At 39.8% G+C, this 18754-nt stretch overlaps 1 protein-coding gene across 1 annotated transcript; it reads right to left on the reverse strand.

The window, feature by feature from the left end:
- Positions 1–2679: 2679 nt before the first annotated feature.
- Positions 2680–18373, reverse strand: LOC119731225 (mucin-2-like). The gene is made up of 5 exons (XM_038204310.1): positions 18235–18373; positions 7183–7368; positions 5274–6246; positions 3508–3604; positions 2680–2833 (listed from the first exon to the last, which is right to left on the reverse strand). Exons 2-5 carry the CDS (start codon positions 7223–7225, stop codon positions 2816–2818), a joined length of 1131 nt encoding a protein of 376 aa, XP_038060238.1. The 5' UTR covers positions 7226–7368; positions 18235–18373; the 3' UTR covers positions 2680–2815.
- Positions 18374–18754: the final 381 nt, after the last annotated feature.

Genomic DNA, 18754 nt, shown 5'->3' on the forward strand with positions numbered 1-18754 from the left:
TGTCACATTATAATATTATTCTTACCACTGCACTCATAAACTTTCATTACTTGTCTTTAATGTAGTTAATTTTCTGTCTTTAGATAATCTGACAATCTATATAGGCCACTGTACCCCACTGCAGCAATGTATGAAAATGAAAAGGCCGTGCACATCAGCCAAAGAATTACCAAACAAACTTTTTCAAGACAAAAATATTTTAAAAATATAGAGTTTTCAAACATGCTACTCCATTGAGCATGCAAGCACATATTGAATACAAATAAGTAATTAATAATATAATGTAATGGGGGGGGGAGGCACCACCATTGAAATACTCGTACTGAATGAAATCATACAAGCAAGCTCGGTGGCCGAGTGGTAAGACGCCTGCACTAGTAAGCAGGTGGTCGTGGGTTCGAGTCCCACCCGAGTATTAGCTTATGAATTTGTTTTCTCATAATCACCAAGGACAACATCGAGTAATGCAAAATACACCGCAACGAGCAAAAATCCAAAGTTGAATTTACATCACTCCGATACAAAATTCCATCTTACGAACAAAATGAAACCCCCAAATATACATGCATTACCGTTTACTTCTAATTCTTCCCCCTTAAAATCTTGACGAGAATAATTTCCCATCAAGTTGCATTAATCCAATAACGCGTTGCATTAATACTGTACAGCCTCAATGAGATTAAGAATCTGTTGCAAATTCTGCGGGAAGTTAACAATCAACTGCACAGAAAGAAGACTTTAAAAACAAAAACAAATGGTTAAACATGAAAACGTAACTCGAACATCTAATTATAGAATACATGTACGAATATTAGCCATAATACAATACTGAAAACGAGAAAATAAACTCACAAAATTTCCCGCAGAACAAAAAATGTGAACTGCTCCAGTAAAACTTGACGATTTTCAAGATTTTCCATTACGTGTGAGATAAGATCAAATATTGAAATCATCAAATATTTCGAAATCTGATTAAACCGGAGTTAAAGTATTTCTTCTGTTTCTTTTCTGACGACATCATAGATATGCTTTAAAGGAAATATACAACATTTGCAACCATCAAAAAACACAAAACTGCCGAATTAGTATCAAATACCTTACTGGACTGTTGGTTAATGACAGTCTAAAGCATCCTGTAAAATTATGGCACCTGGTGTGCCGACATTTTCACGAAACATGGTATTTTTGTATCAATTTCCAATGCTGGTCGGCCGACCAGCGTTGGAAAAAACCTGGCTTTTTTTTTTCAAATAGTGCACCCAATTTACTATATTTAGTTAGTCCGCATTCTGTTTGCAATCGATTACACACCTGTGAACGGGTACAAGCCAGCTAGGCTGGTTCCCTGACCTTACAATTCCCCAACGCCTATAAATTGCTCCGTTTCATCATGAGTGGTGTCAGGGAACCAGACTACAAGACCATGATTGTTTTTCTTGGTTTTTCCAGCATCTACCGTACACAAAACTTCAAACAAGTCAGTGTAACAATATTTGCTATAAAATAACCACCAAATCCATCATTTTCTGATAATTACAGCAAAAGCAAATGTTGTATATTCCCTTTAATCTAACAGGCTTAAAATCTCATATATTTTGTTAATGTTTCATTAAGTTTCTAACTTTTGCTGGAGCTGGTAACGAATAACAAAAAATACGCATAACGCGATAGAGACTTGAAGAAATAGTCAAACATGTACCAGTACACGTATTTAAGTACTTGTACATGTACACAGATTAGCATAGAATTTACATATATGCAGCAGAATATTCTTACATGTAAGAAAAATTTCGAGAAGGAACTTCTCAATGACAAAATATCACCGATACTTTCGTGTATAGCAAACAAAAAACAATATAAACAACGCAAAGTTTCAGAATTTTTGAAATTTTCAACCAATGGTGTACGCACAGCAAAACAATAAAATACGACGACAAACACATGAAGACAAAAATGTAACAACATAACACCTGTGATTTTGTATATTAATTCAGGTGTTGCAAGACTAGTGGTGTGCATTTACGGGTAGTGTGGCAACCGGGTACCCTACTGAAATAAACACGGGTACCCGGGTATACGTAAAAGACGGTCCTATCAAATTCCTTCGATTTTCAGGAACTCTAGTCCGTATTAATAAAACTTTAACAGTCCGAAGGGCGGTGTCCGAAGGCTTTATAGCTTTACGGTGTAAACTGCAACTTTCGCGAGCGTCATCTGTCGCGTGTTAAAACGCACACAGACGTGCTTTGGTTTTCCGTTTTAGCTTGGTTTTCATTTTCGAAAACTCCCCACAAATGGCGTTCAAAACCTTCCTTTTTCATTGTCTGAGAAGCTACTAAGTAATTTAAAAAGTTGGTTGCGGGTGCCCGATCCCATAATCCGGAACCGGTTCCTGACATCAGCGGTCGGGTACTCGGGTACCCGTTTCCAACACACACCCCTACGCAAAAGCTGCTTGACCAAAAAAAATTACAAAATAAGACGAACGATTAAGGACATACACAAAAGAGAATATTTTTTGTTTTTTTTAAAGGACCAACATCACAAAAATCATTCTATAATTGGGCACACACATCCATCTCTCCAAAAAGGCACTGTTTGCATCCTTAAAACAAAAATCACCCCCCAAAAAATGGAACAGGCATTGGACCTGATCACAGATCTGGACCAACTTTTAAAAAAAATCTTTTCAGTAAATACAAGACCCGAACCTCCCGTTGCAAAGATCCATCGTATCTCACACCCAATCCTTTGCAGACTGCGACTTTGCTCCAAACGCAACACACTGCTGTTGTTTCTATGGTGATGGCGGTCTTCAAAGAGGTGTATAATCCTGTTGATGATAGAAACACAAGCAAAATTAAAGCTATAGTCCATCATTTGCAGCCATCCGAAAAAGTAACTGGCGTATTATTGTTGAGAAACATACTTGGTTGAAAGATAGTAAGGGGACTAAACTCCCTGTGAAATTAATCTTTCTGGCAGGCTATCATTTTGGAGTAATCAACGAAAGATGGCCTTTCCAACGGTGCGTAAATCTAAATTAGTAGTTCGTTTTGCTATTCGGCGTAGCGCGCGCAAGCATTGGCACGACGCACAGGCGCGCGCGGTTGCTATAATTCATCGGATCAGTGCGCGACATCGCGTGTAGCTGCAATTCAAAACAATTCAAAACATGATTCAGCAACTTTTGATTTGAAATTGAGATCCTAGAATGCTGTTTTTCTGGGAATATACAGCTGAAGCTGAGCTGAAACTTCATCAGGTTAGTTGTTCAGTATCCTTCATTAGATTTTGAACACTTTTGTTGCTTCAAACGAACAAAATGCACAAATTACAAATGAGGGACTATATCTTTAACTACATGACAGTATAAAACACGTAATGGAAACACATTTTTTTGCACAGTTTTATGCTTGGAACTGAATTTACGATTATCCCGACGTGGAAAACACATTTTTTAACATGGAAATCTAGAGGTGGGAAATAATTTACAAATGTACTCACCCTGTCCCCTCTGTAGATGGGGTTCTTGGAAAAGGCCGACCAGCCACTTTCTTCTGTGTCTTCGTTCAAACGACCGTAGTTATTTCTCAGTTTGTGCCTAATGAAGGAAAATAAAAAAGTATATATTGTTGCATATGAGGTTCACTCCTGAATCCTGGAATTCTAAAATAATATTTCACATGCCAATATTGCATTTTATAACTAATAACAGAGGAAATGCTGGTTCAGTACAAAACAACGTTTCGTGGCACGCAACTTATAAGATTAAAGGCAGAGTAGATCATTTGCAGCTATCCAAAAGTAACCCACCAAATTATTGTGAAAAAAGTTACTTGGTTTAAAGGGAAAATACATGTACAACATTTGCAAACATCAAAAAATAAAACTACCAAATCATTTTGAAATACCTTGCTGGACTGTTAGTGAATGACAGTGTAAAGCATCCTGTAAAATCATGGCACCTGGTATACTGTCATTTTCAAGAAAAGTGGTATTTTTGTATCAATTTCCAACGCTGATCGGCCGATCAGCGTTGGAAACAACTGGCTTTTTTTTCAAATACTGGCCCCAATTGACCATCGCACTTGTTTGCAATCGTTTACAAACCTATGAACGGGTACGAGCCAGCTAGACTGGTTCCCTGACCTTACAATTCCCCAATGTATGTAAACTGCTGTTTCTTCTTATATGGAGTCAGGGAACCAGACTACAGGATAATGATCGTTTTTCTTGGTTTTTATGGCACTTTCGAACCCAAAACCTCAAAAAAGTCAGTGTAACTATATTTGCTATATATTTCCAACCCACCAATTCCATCCATTTCTGAAAATTACAGCAAAAGCAAATGATGTATATTCCCTTTAAAGACAGTAACGACACTACAATTCCCTGTGAAATTATTCCTTCTGGCATGCTGTCATTTCGAAGAAAACAGCAACAAAAAGTCATTTCCAAAGATGTGTCAAGAGACACATTTTTTTTTTTTTTTTTCAGGAAACTGTCCCCGTGCATTCTAAGTTGTAGGTCGATGGCAATTGGGTCAGTCTGTGAATGGGTGACAACGGCCTGAATGAGAATCATGTCCCGAATGCTGATTTCAAGATTGCGTCACAAGAGGGTGCAATATGACTCTGCAACTTAGTACTGAAATCAAGATCCAGAATACTGTGTAATGTTTGTTCTGTCTTCTCGAAATATACGGATTCACAGAGATAAAACTTGATCAGGTTAGTTGTTAAGCATCCGTCTTTAGATATTGAGCACTTTTGTTGGTTCCAACGAAAAAAATGCACAAATTATAAATGGCCCACTCTACCTTGAAAATCACTCGGTTGACGTTATTCATCATCTTTTGAGACCACTCACATTTTTCGAACTTATGAATACATTTGGAAAAAATGCTAATCAGATATTCAGTTAACCCAAACAGAACTCAACCCATCAAACCCCAATGGCATTTTTGTTGGAATCTGTCAGGATGGGTACAGTACCCCTAAACTGACAGTCTTTTACATTGGGTTGGGCACACCTCCAGAATCAAAGTCAGAGATATGTGTGTGCAGTTTCCAATATGGTGTTGGAATTTGCCAGGATGGGTATGGTTCCTAGTAATTAAATCATGCTAGGGAGTTAGGGTTAATAACCGAAAAATTTGAACAATCGGTATATTCTGCACTGCACTAAAATTGCTTGAGTGGCTTTGTTGCCTGTTGCAACACGGCATGACGTCACGGTCTAGAAAAGCGAAACTTGTGTCGCGTACTTACCGCCTGTAGACAAAGAATGCCGCAATCAGCCCGAGGACAATGACAACGCAAACCACTACGGCAACGATGGCGCCCGTGGAATTGGAGCCAGGGTTTTTAGGGTCCTTGTCCGGGCCACCGGTGGGGGTCTGTGGAGTGGGTGTCGCTGAGGGGTACGCCGTCGGTTTCGGGGATGGTGCTGCGGTCGCTGTCGGAGTCGGTACTGCCGTTGATGGTGGAGAAGGTGGTGCTGTTGATGGTAGAGGTGCTGCAGTTGTTTGGGGTGCTGAAGCTGTTGGGGGTGCTGAAGCTGTCGGGGGTGCAGCAGTTTTTGACGGAGCCACTGTTGCTGTGGATGGTGTAAGTGGTGCCGCTGTTGGTGTTGGTGTTGGTACTTCTGTGGATGCCGGAGGGGGTGTGGCCGTTGCGGGCGGCGTCACCGCTGCAGTTGTTGGGACAGAAGGAACTGCTGTTGATGCCAAAGAGGGTGTCGGCGTTGATGATGGATTCGGCGCAGCAGTTGTCGGTGTCCCTGTTGGTGTTGGTGTTGCTGATGTAGCCGGTGATGCTGCTGTTGATGGGGTCGGTGTGGGTACCTCTGTTGTTGGTTGCGGGGGCGTTGCCGTTGTTGGCACAGTCGGTGCCGCTGGAGTTGGTGTTGGTACCTCTGAAGATGGTACTTGAGGTGCCGCAGATGCCGCTGCGGTAGGTCCCGCTGTTGTCGGCACTTGGGGCGCTGCTGTCGCAGGCGGATCCGTTGCCGCTGCTCCGGGCGAAGTCGGTGCCGCCGTTTCGGGTGGATTTGGCGGTTGTGTAACCATTGCCGATGGAGTCGGTACCTCTGCTTTTGGAGTCTGTGCCGCAACGGTCGGGTTCGGCGCTGGATTAGGTGCCGTTGTCGGTATTGCTGCTTCTGATGTACCAGCCGGTGCAGGCGTTACAGTGGGTGGCTTTGTTGGCGGTTGAGTCGTCTGCGCAGCTCCCCTCGAGGAAACTAGTAAAATCAAAATCAAAACACGGTAACATTTTCCCAACATGTATTGACGCTTGTTAGTACTTGCCGCAATAGTGAACATCAACACAAATTTATGACACCACAACAAGTATTCGCTCTGTGCAATTGCCATTTCAGTTGAGCAGGTACAGGGTGAGTAAAAAAAAGCAGAACCCAAACCCCAACAATTATATTTCATATTTAAACAAAATATGTAATAATGACTACTTTTAGATGAAAAAATTACTGAAATTGCTCAATCCGTTCAAAGAATATCACCTTTCAAACACTATGACCATAAAACCTGTCTCGTCCAAAAATGCGATTTCAAGAATCGTCGTCACAATTGTCTTCAAACATCACCAGCGATAAAACCTCAGTTTAAAAGATAGAAATATTCAACAAAGTCCTTTTGAAGGCCCGTCTTTTACAAAGAGTGGATTTTATAAATCATATTGTTTGCCTAACCAGGGTTGTTTATAAAGATATTGTGTACTACAGTTGTTGAAAGTTGTTGAAACAGTATTTTGTGTCATTTTCTTTGTTGTTCCAAACAGTCAAAACACACAATTTTTTTTTTTGGGACGAGACAGGTTTTTGGTCATTACGTTGAAAAGGTGATATTCTTTGAAGGGATTGATCAATTTCAGTAATTTTTACATCAAAAAGTAGCTAATGAAATTGGCTTTCCAGTCATTATTATTTTTGGTGCTACATTTTTTTACATATGAAATCTGTTTTGGGGGGTTTGGGTTCTGCTTTTTTTTTACTCACTCTGTATGAACTCGGGAATACTACAAGCTCCCGTTTCAAATTTCCAAATAAATCTGCCTTCATCAGTCAATGCAATGACATGATTTTATTAGTGGAACTCCATCAAAATTTATCAGATGGGTTGGGGACCGTTTCTGTGGCAAACTTTGAGGAAACACTTACCAGCTATTAAGAGCAAGCACACGCATGCTGTTGGAAACCTCATCTCTAATGGCTACGTTTAGGGCACGTAGGGACAAAACAAGATGTCTTCCGTGTCCTGCGGAACGGAGCTCCCAAGATGTTTTGTGGTAAATGGAGTGATAATCTGCTTCAAAGTCGAGTCAAGGACGTGTACGCACGCAGTAACTGTGGGCAAAAAAAGAAAGAAATGGAACTCAATTGAAAAGTCAGGATTTTCATCTACCTAACAATGAGTCTCTAAAGCTACAGTCCATCATTTGCAGCTATCCAAAAAGTAACTGACGTAATCATTGTTGAAAAACATACTTGGTGGAAAGATAGTAAGGGGACTAAACTCCCTGTGAAATTATTCTTTCTGGAATGCTGTCATTTTGAAGAAATCAACGAAAGAAGGCCTTTCCAACGATGCGTCTACAGACGCACCGTTGGAAATTTCCGTTAGTACACTGTAGTTCATTTTATTCTTTTCAGCGAAGGTGCGCAAGTGTTGACACGACGCACACGTGTGCGCGGATGCTTTAATTCGTCGGATCAGTGCGCGACATCGGATGCTGAATTCAGGCCCAATTTAAAACACGATTCAGCAACTTTTGATTTGAAATCGAGATCCTAGAATGCTGTTTTTCTCGAAATATACAGCTGAAGCTGAGCTAAAACTTAATCAGGTTAGTTGTTCAGCACCCTTCTTTAGATCTTGAGCACGTTTGTTGCCTCAAATGAACAAAATGCACAAATTACAAATGATGGACTGCACTTTTAAGCAGTTAATGTTCTCTACTGCATATGCAAAACCTAAAAGTAAAAGCAAATCCTGAAGCTGTTAAGACTCATTTTGTGCAAACTAGTCGCATGTTAAATCTTCTGGAGCTGAAACGAGAGCCAAAGTATAAGTTCTGGGAATCCCTTAAAAGAATTAGGGGATTTTGATGGATTAAGGACAACAAGCGGTGCTGCAGGATTTTGATGGATTCAGGATACCTCCACATTGAGTAGTTAGGGTACTTTGATGGATTCAGGATCTCAACACTTTTAACTCCTTGGCTATACATGTATGTTTGGTCTGTACATTTGTGTGAGGTATATGTACGATACTACACTGGTGGATTTTGATGGACTCACTGGCGGGTTCTGATTGACTCAGGACACCAACATTTTTTTTGCATGAACAAATTGGTGGATTTGGGGGAATTCAGGATACTTCCCAGTAAAAGTGCTCGAGGGGTTAGGGTTAATGGTGGCCGATTTCTCACAAGTTTGACATTTTACAGAACGAAGCAGTTTCTGTACTTTCCTACAAAAAAAATCTACCAGTGTTGTGAATAATTTATTACATACACCTGTACATACCGGTATATGTACAGGTTGGACCCTATACCATGAAAGGTCTTGTACAGTGTACAAATACTGTCAACAGTTAAATTTTATATACATGGTTTATGAGCTTCAGAATATGAGAATATTAAAGGGCATGTACATCATTGGCTTTTGCTTTAATTTTCAGAAATGAACTATTTGAGGGGTTAGTATAATAGATCAAATATTGTTACACTGACATGTTTGAAGTTTTGTGTTCGAAAATGCTGGAAAAACCAAGAAAAACAAAAATGTTCAAGTAGTCTGGTTCCTTGACTCCACTAAAGATAAAATGGATCAATTTATAGATGCCGGAAAATTGTAAGGTAAGGGAACCAGTCTAGCTGGCCTGCACCCGTTCATGAACATGTAACCAATAGCAAACAAAATTTGGACTGAAAAAAGTGTACAGTTGGAGCAGTAGTTGAAAAATAGTTAGGTTTTTCCAACGGTGGTCGGCCGACCACCGTTGGAAATGTATACCAAAATACAATTTTCTTTAAAATGACTTCACACCAGGTGCCATAATTTTACAGGATGCTTTAGACTGTCATTTACCAACATCCTAGTAAGGTATTTCGTAAAAACTTGGAAGTTTTATTTTTCGATGTTTGCAAATGTTGTATATTCCCTTTAAGTCAAGGTTTAACCTGTAAATTGTTGATTTACATTTGAGCGGCGCGACATATAACCTTAAGAAATAAATTTCTTATAAATATTTATACAACTTGCCACATATACATACACATGTATTCTGGGGGAAATTAAAATCATGAATTAGGGCCTTCCACTTACTCAAATATTCAGTTGGGGAAAATGTTAATGTATGCACTATCCATGTGTAAACTATATTTTTTTGAATAACTAACTAGTTTTTAATGTCCTGTAATTTGTATTGTTTTAATCCAGGGCCCCCAGGGAGAACAGTTCTTAGATAACTGATGGGGCTACCCTGGTAAAATAAAACAGGAAATAAATAAATACACTACACGGATACATCTTTCATTTTATATTTAATTGTTGTTCAATGCATGAGCAATACAGGAAGATTGTACTGGTCTATCCAGAATCGTAGGAAATTGATAAGGCCAAAATTTTTTAGTTCTGCTACCGATTACATGCCTTTCAAAAATAGGTTAGGTACAAATGTAGGTCGGATTATTATTATTTGTTTTTTTGGCCATTTTTTTTTTTTACTGATTGAATAGGGTATTCAATTCTATGCGAATTTCAGTCTGAACTTTCTCCATTTGCCCTACACACATTGTACAATTGGAGACATACATGTTCACCAAAATCATACACGTACAGGGACATTCAATTTAGGTAACGTGTACATGTACATTGGTCATGTTGTGTACAATCAAGAACCATGTACATTATTGTACATGTACATGTACATGTACATTGTACAATACAAATAAAACGCAGGGCAGTTTCGCATACAACATGTGTATGTACATTTTTGACAATTCAATAGTGTGCATATAATAAAAAGTCATTAAGTGAATTTCAATTTTGATAAAACCTATCAGTTAGTACAATGATTAAGAAAAAAAATATTGTTCATTCAACTTTTTGGCTGTTACCGGTACATGTATGTTATGCGCCGATCATAACATTGTCAGAAGTAAAGTATGTTTCAATGAAATACAGATACATGTACTATTAGTTACCAATGTACTATTAGTTGCTATAATTCGTCGGATCAGTGCGCGACATCGCATGTAGCTGCAATTCAAAACAATTCAAAACATGATTCAGCAACTTTTGATTTGAAATTGAGATCCTAGAATGCTGTTTTTCTGGGAATATACAGCTGAAGCTGAGCTGAAACTTCATCAGTTAGTTGTTCAGTATCCTTCATTAGATTTTGAACACTTTTGTTGCTTCAAACGAACAAAATGCACAAATTACAAATGATGGACTATATCTTTAAAATAAATTCACATTCATTCTTTCCTACTATTTTTTTTTCCAAATCAAAATCTGAGGCACAAGTAAATCATTACTCACTCACCCACCAGAATCTCTTTTGACAATTCCCTGAAAATGAAATACAACCACGCTTTATTCCCTTTACCCGTCATGTGTACAAAGCATGACCTCCTTTAAAACTAGTGACCTCATTCCACAAAATTGAATATCACATAGTTCGTGTCAAATCTGCACAATGACCTGATATGGCAGAACGTGACAGACACACTGACATGTATAATCAGGGTCAAAAGCAGACATTTTCCCCTTGAAATATGCTGAAACCGTGCCCTTGTTTGTAGTAAACAGTCCTACAGGAAATTTGGCTGTTATAAAGTCAATACTGGAAATAGGGCAATTAAACTTAGCCTGGTTTTTACCCGATGTACAGCCGTGGATCTCAGTGTTTGATTAATGGATTTGTTCAAGGCTTTCGTGACGTAGAAAATTAATATCTGCAAACATCGTCCTGGTAGTATGAATTGTTTGCTCATGAATATTATAGGATTCAAAAAAAAAAATATTAGGAGGAAGGTACATGCAACGTACAGCGTTCATCATGGACAATGTACATGTACACATGTTCACACTTGTGGATTACAAATACTTGCTGGTTATGTACTTAAAGGGAAAATACAACATTTGCAAACATCGAAAAATAAAACTACTCAGTTTTTACGAAATACCTTACTAGGATGTTGGTGAATGACAGTCTAAAGCATACTGTAAAATTATGGCACCTGGTGTGAAGTCATTTTCAAGAAAATGGTATTTTTGTATACATTTCCAACGGTGGTCGGCCGACCACCATTGGAAAAACCTTACTATTTTCAACTACTGCTCCAAATTTACAATTTTTTTTCAGTCCAAGTTTTGTTTGCTATTGGTTACATGTTAATGAACGGGTGCAGGCCAGCTAGACTGGTTCCTTTACCTTACAATTTTCCGGCATCAATACATTGGTCCATTTCATCTTTAGTGGAGTCAGGGAAACCAGACTACTTGAACATTTGTGTTTTTCTTGGTTTTTCCAGCATTTTCAAACACAAAACTTCAAACATGTCAGTTTAACAATATTTGATCTATAATGTTAACCCCTCAAATAGTTCATTTCTGAAAATTACAGCAAAAGCCAATGATGTACATTCCCTTTAATGTAAATTTGTGTCTGGTGCTGTACTGCTTCTTTTAATGACTCTTTTTTTGTTCAATTATTAGTACTGACATTAAAATCCTCCTGCTACATGTATCTGAACAGTCACAGAAAAAAATCAATCCCGTTCCCCTGCCATGCCTTTTACACAGGCTAGTCACCCACAGTCAGATCATATTTCACGCAAGCACCGTGACTGGTCAAATTCAGTCAATAGACAAAAGCAGTGGTAGGCACAGCTGGCGTATCAATCACCTACAGTCAAAGCACAGCTGTATCAAGTTACATGCACATTTTGTAAGTTGCCAGTCAATCCTGCTTTATGTAGGCTTGGAATTTTTTAACTGTTGAAAAAGTCACTTGATTGATTTTGACTGAAAGTGAAAGGACAACTTGGCACAGAATGTTTGCATAGAAGGTGGGTCCTTTTCCTTGGCACGTGACGACTTCTTGTCTGTTACTTTTACAAGCCTACATGTACAAAGTACATGTACATGTACAATGTAGCTGTCTTGTAGGTGTACGTACATGTACACGTACGTACGTGTATGTATGTGTACAAACATGCAACTGAAAGTCAAACTTTCATTTTAATACCAGCATTAGGCCTATTATCTGCTTCGCTGCCTACACATTGGCGACATTTACATGTACACTTGAAAGTTAGTATATTAATGGATTTGGACCCGCCCACAAGTAGCCCGACCCATTCAGCCCCGCCCACTAGCATGTGGGCGACAACATGTGCACCTCTCTTGCGCAACACTACAGTTTGAAGCTGCGTGCGTCATACACGCGTGCACACATGACGGACTGTTGAACACGCATGTCAGACCGTCAAGGCTGCGATCAGTCCCAACAGCACTGATCAGCGGCGCTTTCAATAGATCTGTCCTACTGAGAATCAACTAAGCATGACCAACGGAAAATTCCAGTTGTTACAATAGTATACAAATGTATAACAGTATTTGGCAAAATTCCAAGGTCAAACCAGTATGAGCTTTTGAATCTAAATGCCCTCTCTCTCTCTCTCTGTGGCTGGCAATTTCAACAAGGCCAGCCCCGCAGTCCAAATCAATCAAGTGACTGTTTTTAACAGTTGAGTGCCCCCTGCCTTCATAAAGCAGGATTGACTGGCTGGGATTGTTATGAAATCTGATATACTTTGTACATTTAGCTGCGCTTTGACTGTAGAAGATTGATAGGCCAGCTGCGCCTTAAATTTTTGACTGTCTGTGACTAATCAAACAAAAGGAGAGTTACTACAGCAGGCCTGCTAACTCTCATGCGCTGAGCGTGAGCCTCACGCATTTCAGGTTATTCTCATGCTCTCACACACACATGAGATTTCTCACGCTAAAACAATTAAATAGATAAAACTCGAAAATGATGTTTAAATCATCTTTTGTTCAACAACAATTTGTTAAAGTGGTAAGAAATTGCCTCAGATCGCACAACAGAGCAATCCAAAGATCCATCTAGAATCCAAAGTTGTTAGGGGGCCTTACGCGAGCCCCAAACCCACACCAATGGGGCTTAGGGCTTCGTGCCGGCTTTGCGCTCGCTTTAGTTCTGATCAAGCTCCGTCGCCAAATTCTCTCAGCTTTTACTCAAAGTTGGCAGCCCTGCGACGGGTAAGGCATTTTACCACTTGCCTTCTGGACCAATTAGAAACACGATCAGTTTGATTCCTAGTCTTGGCCCAAGGCGCTAGTGATCGATAGTGGACGGTGGTGCGCCCTCTAATGGCACAACAATTGGACCAGCGGGCCTACTCGCACTAACATCTTGGCCATTTTGTATCAGCGGTTTAACTTTTTCTTCATTTTCTCCTTAGGCTTTCCTAGGGAACCAATCAGCGATCAAGGAATGGTTGAATGGCTCGTCCAATGGTTGTAAACATACGGGGGATATATGTGCCGTGATCCAGCATCATCGCTTTCCTAGGGAACCAATCAGCGATCGAGAAAATATGGTTCAATGGCTTGCCCGATAGTACGGGCTAGGCTATACATGTACACATGTACTTGCGGCGACCCAGCATCATTCGCTTTCCTAGGGAACCAATCAGCGATCGAGAAATTGCAACGGCTCGCCGGTGGTTGTAAACACTTGCGACGCAGTGACACCCCCGGCCCGTGTGAGGGCGCGACCACTGCGGCAAATACATGTAGGAACTGCCGTTTTGTTCGAATTTATACAGACGGTCCTATTTACACAAAATGGCCATGCCCCCAGAGCTATAAAATGACCAAGACGTTAGTAAGAGAATGTAAAAATTAGATTAGCTACCATGGAACATTTTTGAAAAAAAAAAGATCGACGCACATGATTAAAATCAACGCGCGCGCTGACCAGAGACGGCCTTAAACTGACTTTTTTAAGGTTTTGGGTTCGAAAATGCTATAAAAACCAAGAAAAACAATCATTTTCCTGTAGTCTGGTTCCCTGACTCCATTAAGAAGAAACAGAGCAGTTTACATACATTAGGGAATTGTAAGGTCAGGGAACCAGTCTAGCTGGCTTGTACCCGTTCATAGATGTGTAATCGATTGCAAACAAGTGCGATGGTCAATTGGGGCCAGTATTTGAAAAAAGCCAGTTTTTTTCCAACGCGTTGGAAAAAATACCACTTTTCTTGAAAATGACAATATACCAGGTGCCATGGTTTTACAGGATGCTTTACACAGTACAGCAAGGTACATGTATTTCAAAATGATTTGGTAGTTTTATTTTTTGATGTTTGAAAATGTTATATTTTCCCTATAAAACACAGTTGTGTACTACTGTACTGTACATACATGTAAACACAATGAGGAATCAACAACTTGTTTTCATGCAAGATATATGCAAATTATTACGCCATCTGGTAACAAGATGTACGCATATGAGGTGAAAAAAACACGTACATGGAGATAAAAGATAACCAAAAATCAGAAAGACAAATAAACAGACAAAACAATATTTTATGAGTCAGTATAGAAGAATCCAGTTGCAGTTGTTCTTTGAAATACCACACGGTCAATGGGAAAATGAAACTGAACTAATCGCTCGATCAAAAACAAACAGGATGTTTGTACACGTATGTAGTTCGGAGTTTACGAGAGTCTGAAGTGTTGACGAAAAATGCTTGCTTACATGTGTATTTAGGTTAATGTTTATCGTTTTGTGTCACCGTCCATAAAATGAAAATATAAATATTCCTGTGTTCACTATTAAACCTGATATAAAATAAAAGCATTAAAAAACGGTGATAGCATTTTTCAGACTTGCAGACTTGCGGACTTGCAAACATTGTATACATGTATAAACAGGAATATTAATTCATTCTGTTCATCCAATCAACATTTACAAAGCATTAAAAAACTGCAATAACATTATTCTTAACCCTAACTCTCTAGGCCTTCTTTGCTAGGATGTACCAGGGTACATGTACTCTCAATCCTGCAATATTTTTTGAATATGGTCCGTGGAGGGGTGACCACTGCCTGAATCCTGCAAAATGCTGCGGCATGGCAGTGACTGTCAAAAATTATTTTGAGGCTTGGCTAGTGACATCCTGGAGCAGTACGGAGAATTTCAAGCATAATCCAGACCTTTATTTATGCATGGCTGAGCAAAAACAACACAAGGTTCGGCCCAAGTCCTTTAACGAAAGGCATCCTATGAAATCAGTAACGCACTTTTGCCGTGTAATGTAACCTAAAGCCTCAAATTCCTCCACTTTGACAAAGAGGATTTTTTCCTAGTACTTCCTCAGGACTTCCCTGCTAAATCCAACAGAGTCCAACCAGACTTTCCTGTTCAATCCACTGTGCCTCACTTTCAGTTGTCTGCTGACTCCAATGGAGTCCAACAGTGCGTTATAATGCGGTTCAGTTGCCTGCTGAATCCAACATTTTGCATGAGGAATGTACACAAGGGGTTAACTGCTCAATCCAACAGGCTCCATCGGGTATGTGACATAGTTGGATCCTGTTGGATTCAGCAGGGTTACGGTATGTATGTCAAGCGTAGATTTCCTTTTTACAAATTTCAATAGTCCACCGTACATATACCTGCAGGGTGGGGTGATCGTGTAGTGTAGGGCCCTCTTTACCGTACATGTACATGTGCACATGTATTTGTACATTGTACATGTAGTTATGATCAAATTAGGCCCAAAAAAAATAATAGTTCTGCTTCCGATTTCCCTACCTAACCTATTCTGACAGCCCTTACCCTATTTTTTTTATGGAAAAAATAAGGAAAAAAACACCCAAAACCATCAATTTCTACCTTTTACCCTTGACTACACGCAGACGCCTCCATATGATCATACACAAAAAAAATTGGCAAAAATAAATTATTTCCCTACCTACCTACCCTATTTTCAAATCCCATGAAATCGGAAGCAGAACTATTTTTTTTTGGCCTTAGACTTAGAGTCAAGAGTGTTTTTATCGTTCCAAAATGATGTTTTCAACATAAAACAGATTTTTCTCAATTCTAATGGAGTAGCCTAATGACAACTTTTTTTGTCATTTTGAACACTCTCTGACTTGGGATAGAAATTGTGATTTTTGTACGCGTTTAATACCATTGGTGTCACGCGACTCGGCGCGGTATTGTGTGTTCCCGATACATCGCAGTGATCGCCATCTTTATTTTCGTGGTGCGTTTGTTGTTGTCGTCATCATTTTACCCTCACATTTCTCTAAAAAATTCAAACCCTTTCCTCTATTTGATAATGTAAATTAAATTGGATAAGTTAGACGAAATATATAGGCCTAACAAACAAAACAATGACACTGTACAGGGTTGAGAAGATGGAGAAAGAATTCAACAGACATATTTATTTGTAAACAATCACAATACAATTAAAAAGAAAGGTTTGTGAATGTTGAATTTTCAGCGAGTCTCTAGTCACTTGTCAAATGTCACAGTCACACACAGTAATTTTGAAAATTTTGAGTAGGCCCCTGGCCCTAGGCCTTTATTTATTTTTATTTTACAGCCAAGACCCAGGCTACTTCTGAAGCCTTCTGATTTCAGAAGTAGACCCAGTCTTATTTTTTTCATTAACAATGAAGGTAATCAATCAACCTTCACTGGGTTTACATTGTTCGAAACTGGGGCACATAACCGGCTAGCCCCACTAGTGTGGCCGTCGGTATGCTGCGCTGAACCTCTAGCCACACACCGTGGTACCGCGCGCTACTGAGGACAAAGTTTCATAAAATCTGCGGTCCGTTTCTTACATTCTTAGTTTCTTACTTTCTTATGGTTGTATTCTATGATGTTTCACCTATCACTTCTGGGATGCTTAGGTCTAATGATGTTCCATTTTCCGAGATATTCTTCAATCTTTCTGGAGCCCATATGCACTCGTGAAACGTCTGGTGATGGCAGCCATTTTGAATGGGACAAGAGATGACCTCAAGCTGTGACGTCGCGTTTATGCAAATTGCTTGTCGAGCGCGCGATCGAGGGCGCGAGTTGCAAATGCGACGGCTGTTTCCTGTACCATGTATTTATCGTCAGGGGGCCACGTGCACCGATCTCTATTCAGGATCTACGGCACAGGAAACAGCCGTCGCATTTGCAACTCGCGCCCTCGCGCGCTCGACAAGCAATTTGCATAAACGCGACGTCACAGCTTGAGGTCATCTCTTGTCCCATTCAAAATGGCTGCCATCACCAGACGTTTCACGAGTGCATATGGGCTCCAGAAAGATTGAAGAATATCTCGGAAAATGGAACATCATTAGACCTAAGCATCCCAGAAGTGATAGGTGAAACATCATAGAATACAACCATAAGAAAGTAAGAAACTGAGAATGTAAGAAACGGACCGCAGATTTTATGAACGAAGTGGCTATCGTTACGGCACTCGTTGTTTAGCGCCCTCTACGATATTTTTTTGATACGCACGCAGGTATATAATTATTTGTTTCCCCACGTTTTATCGAGCAGTGCGCCAGCTCAGCCGATAGAGGGTAGGATTTTGCACCGCGAGGTTGCGGGTTCGAATCTCAGTTTTGCACTCGAATTTGTTTCCTTTTCTAACCTGAGGCTTTGGAGGATTTTTTTAAAAGGGAAATAAAGTCCGAATTTCATAAAGTTCAAATTCACTTTTTTCCTTCTAATTTTATATTTTCTTGTCATGTTTTTTTATAAAAGTTGCCAGGTTGCAGTCTACCGTAACGATAGAAAATGGGAAATGCGTTACGGCTGCCGTAACAATAGCCACTGCCTTTTATGAAACTTCGTCCTCAGTAGCGCGCGGTACCACGGTGTGTGGCTAGAGGTTCAGCGCAGCATACCGACGGCCACACTAGTGGGGCTAATAACCGGCAATAGGCGGTTTTATTCTTTCCAAATTTCTACCTAAATCTTTCCAAAATCAAGGCCGAAATCCGACACCTGCGCCTATGTCACTTTCATTTGGTAGGAAATCCCCAATTGGGCCCAAACGCTGAACCACTTGATATTTTACGAAACTAAAGTACGGAATTAAAAGGAGTTAAAAAGCTCAAATACAGAGGAACAATTGAACAGTTACTCACCACCAAAGCAATATACTGCCGTCTACAAAAGTGTGAAGAACTCAAGAAAATCGTAAATTTTGGCCGTCGAATTCGCTTTCTGCGCGAGTGGTGATGATGTCATTGTGTTTGTCATCACTTTATAGAAAACTGCTGGTACTTGTCGCGTACACATACGCTAAAGCACGGAGCATTCGATTACCAGCATAATGGTCTGGTACTTCATCGCATCGAATAAGCTGTATATAATAAAACTGACTTGGGCTCAGACTAGGATCAGACTGGCTAGTTATTGCGAAATCAAAGGTAATAAATTTCGTCTTTGGCTACGGCCGGCCGGCTAGGCAACACACGATTTTTTTTCGTGCGTAGCCTAGCCGTAGCCAAAGACACAATTTATGTTGAAGGTGGCGCTGTCATTTTTTAACGCTCTCAAATAAAAGTGACAAATAAAGGGATGGATTCTGTATTCCGTCAGCGCAGACTTTTTCCTCCCATTTTTCTTCAGTTAAGATTTCCGTGATGGGAAAATGTGTGCCCT

Source organism: Patiria miniata, unplaced genomic scaffold (genome assembly GCF_015706575.1).
Source record: "Patiria miniata isolate m_02_andy unplaced genomic scaffold, ASM1570657v1 HiC_scaffold_23, whole genome shotgun sequence".
NCBI lineage: Eukaryota > Metazoa > Echinodermata > Asteroidea > Valvatida > Asterinidae > Patiria > Patiria miniata.

Excerpts from the sequence above, each read along its gene's own strand:
- LOC119731225 (XM_038204310.1), bottom strand. The coding sequence starts at position 7,225 with ATGAGGTTTCCAACAGCATGCGTGTGCTTGCTCTTAATAGCTG. Across the intron at positions 6,247-7,182 it reads GTGCTTGCTCTTAATAGCTG|TTTCCTCGAGGGGAGCTGCG; the intron begins GTAAGTGTTTCC and ends TGATTTTACTAG. Across the intron at positions 3,605-5,273 it reads GCATTCTTTGTCTACAGGCG|GCACAAACTGAGAAATAACT; the intron begins GTAAGTACGCGA and ends TTCCTTCATTAG.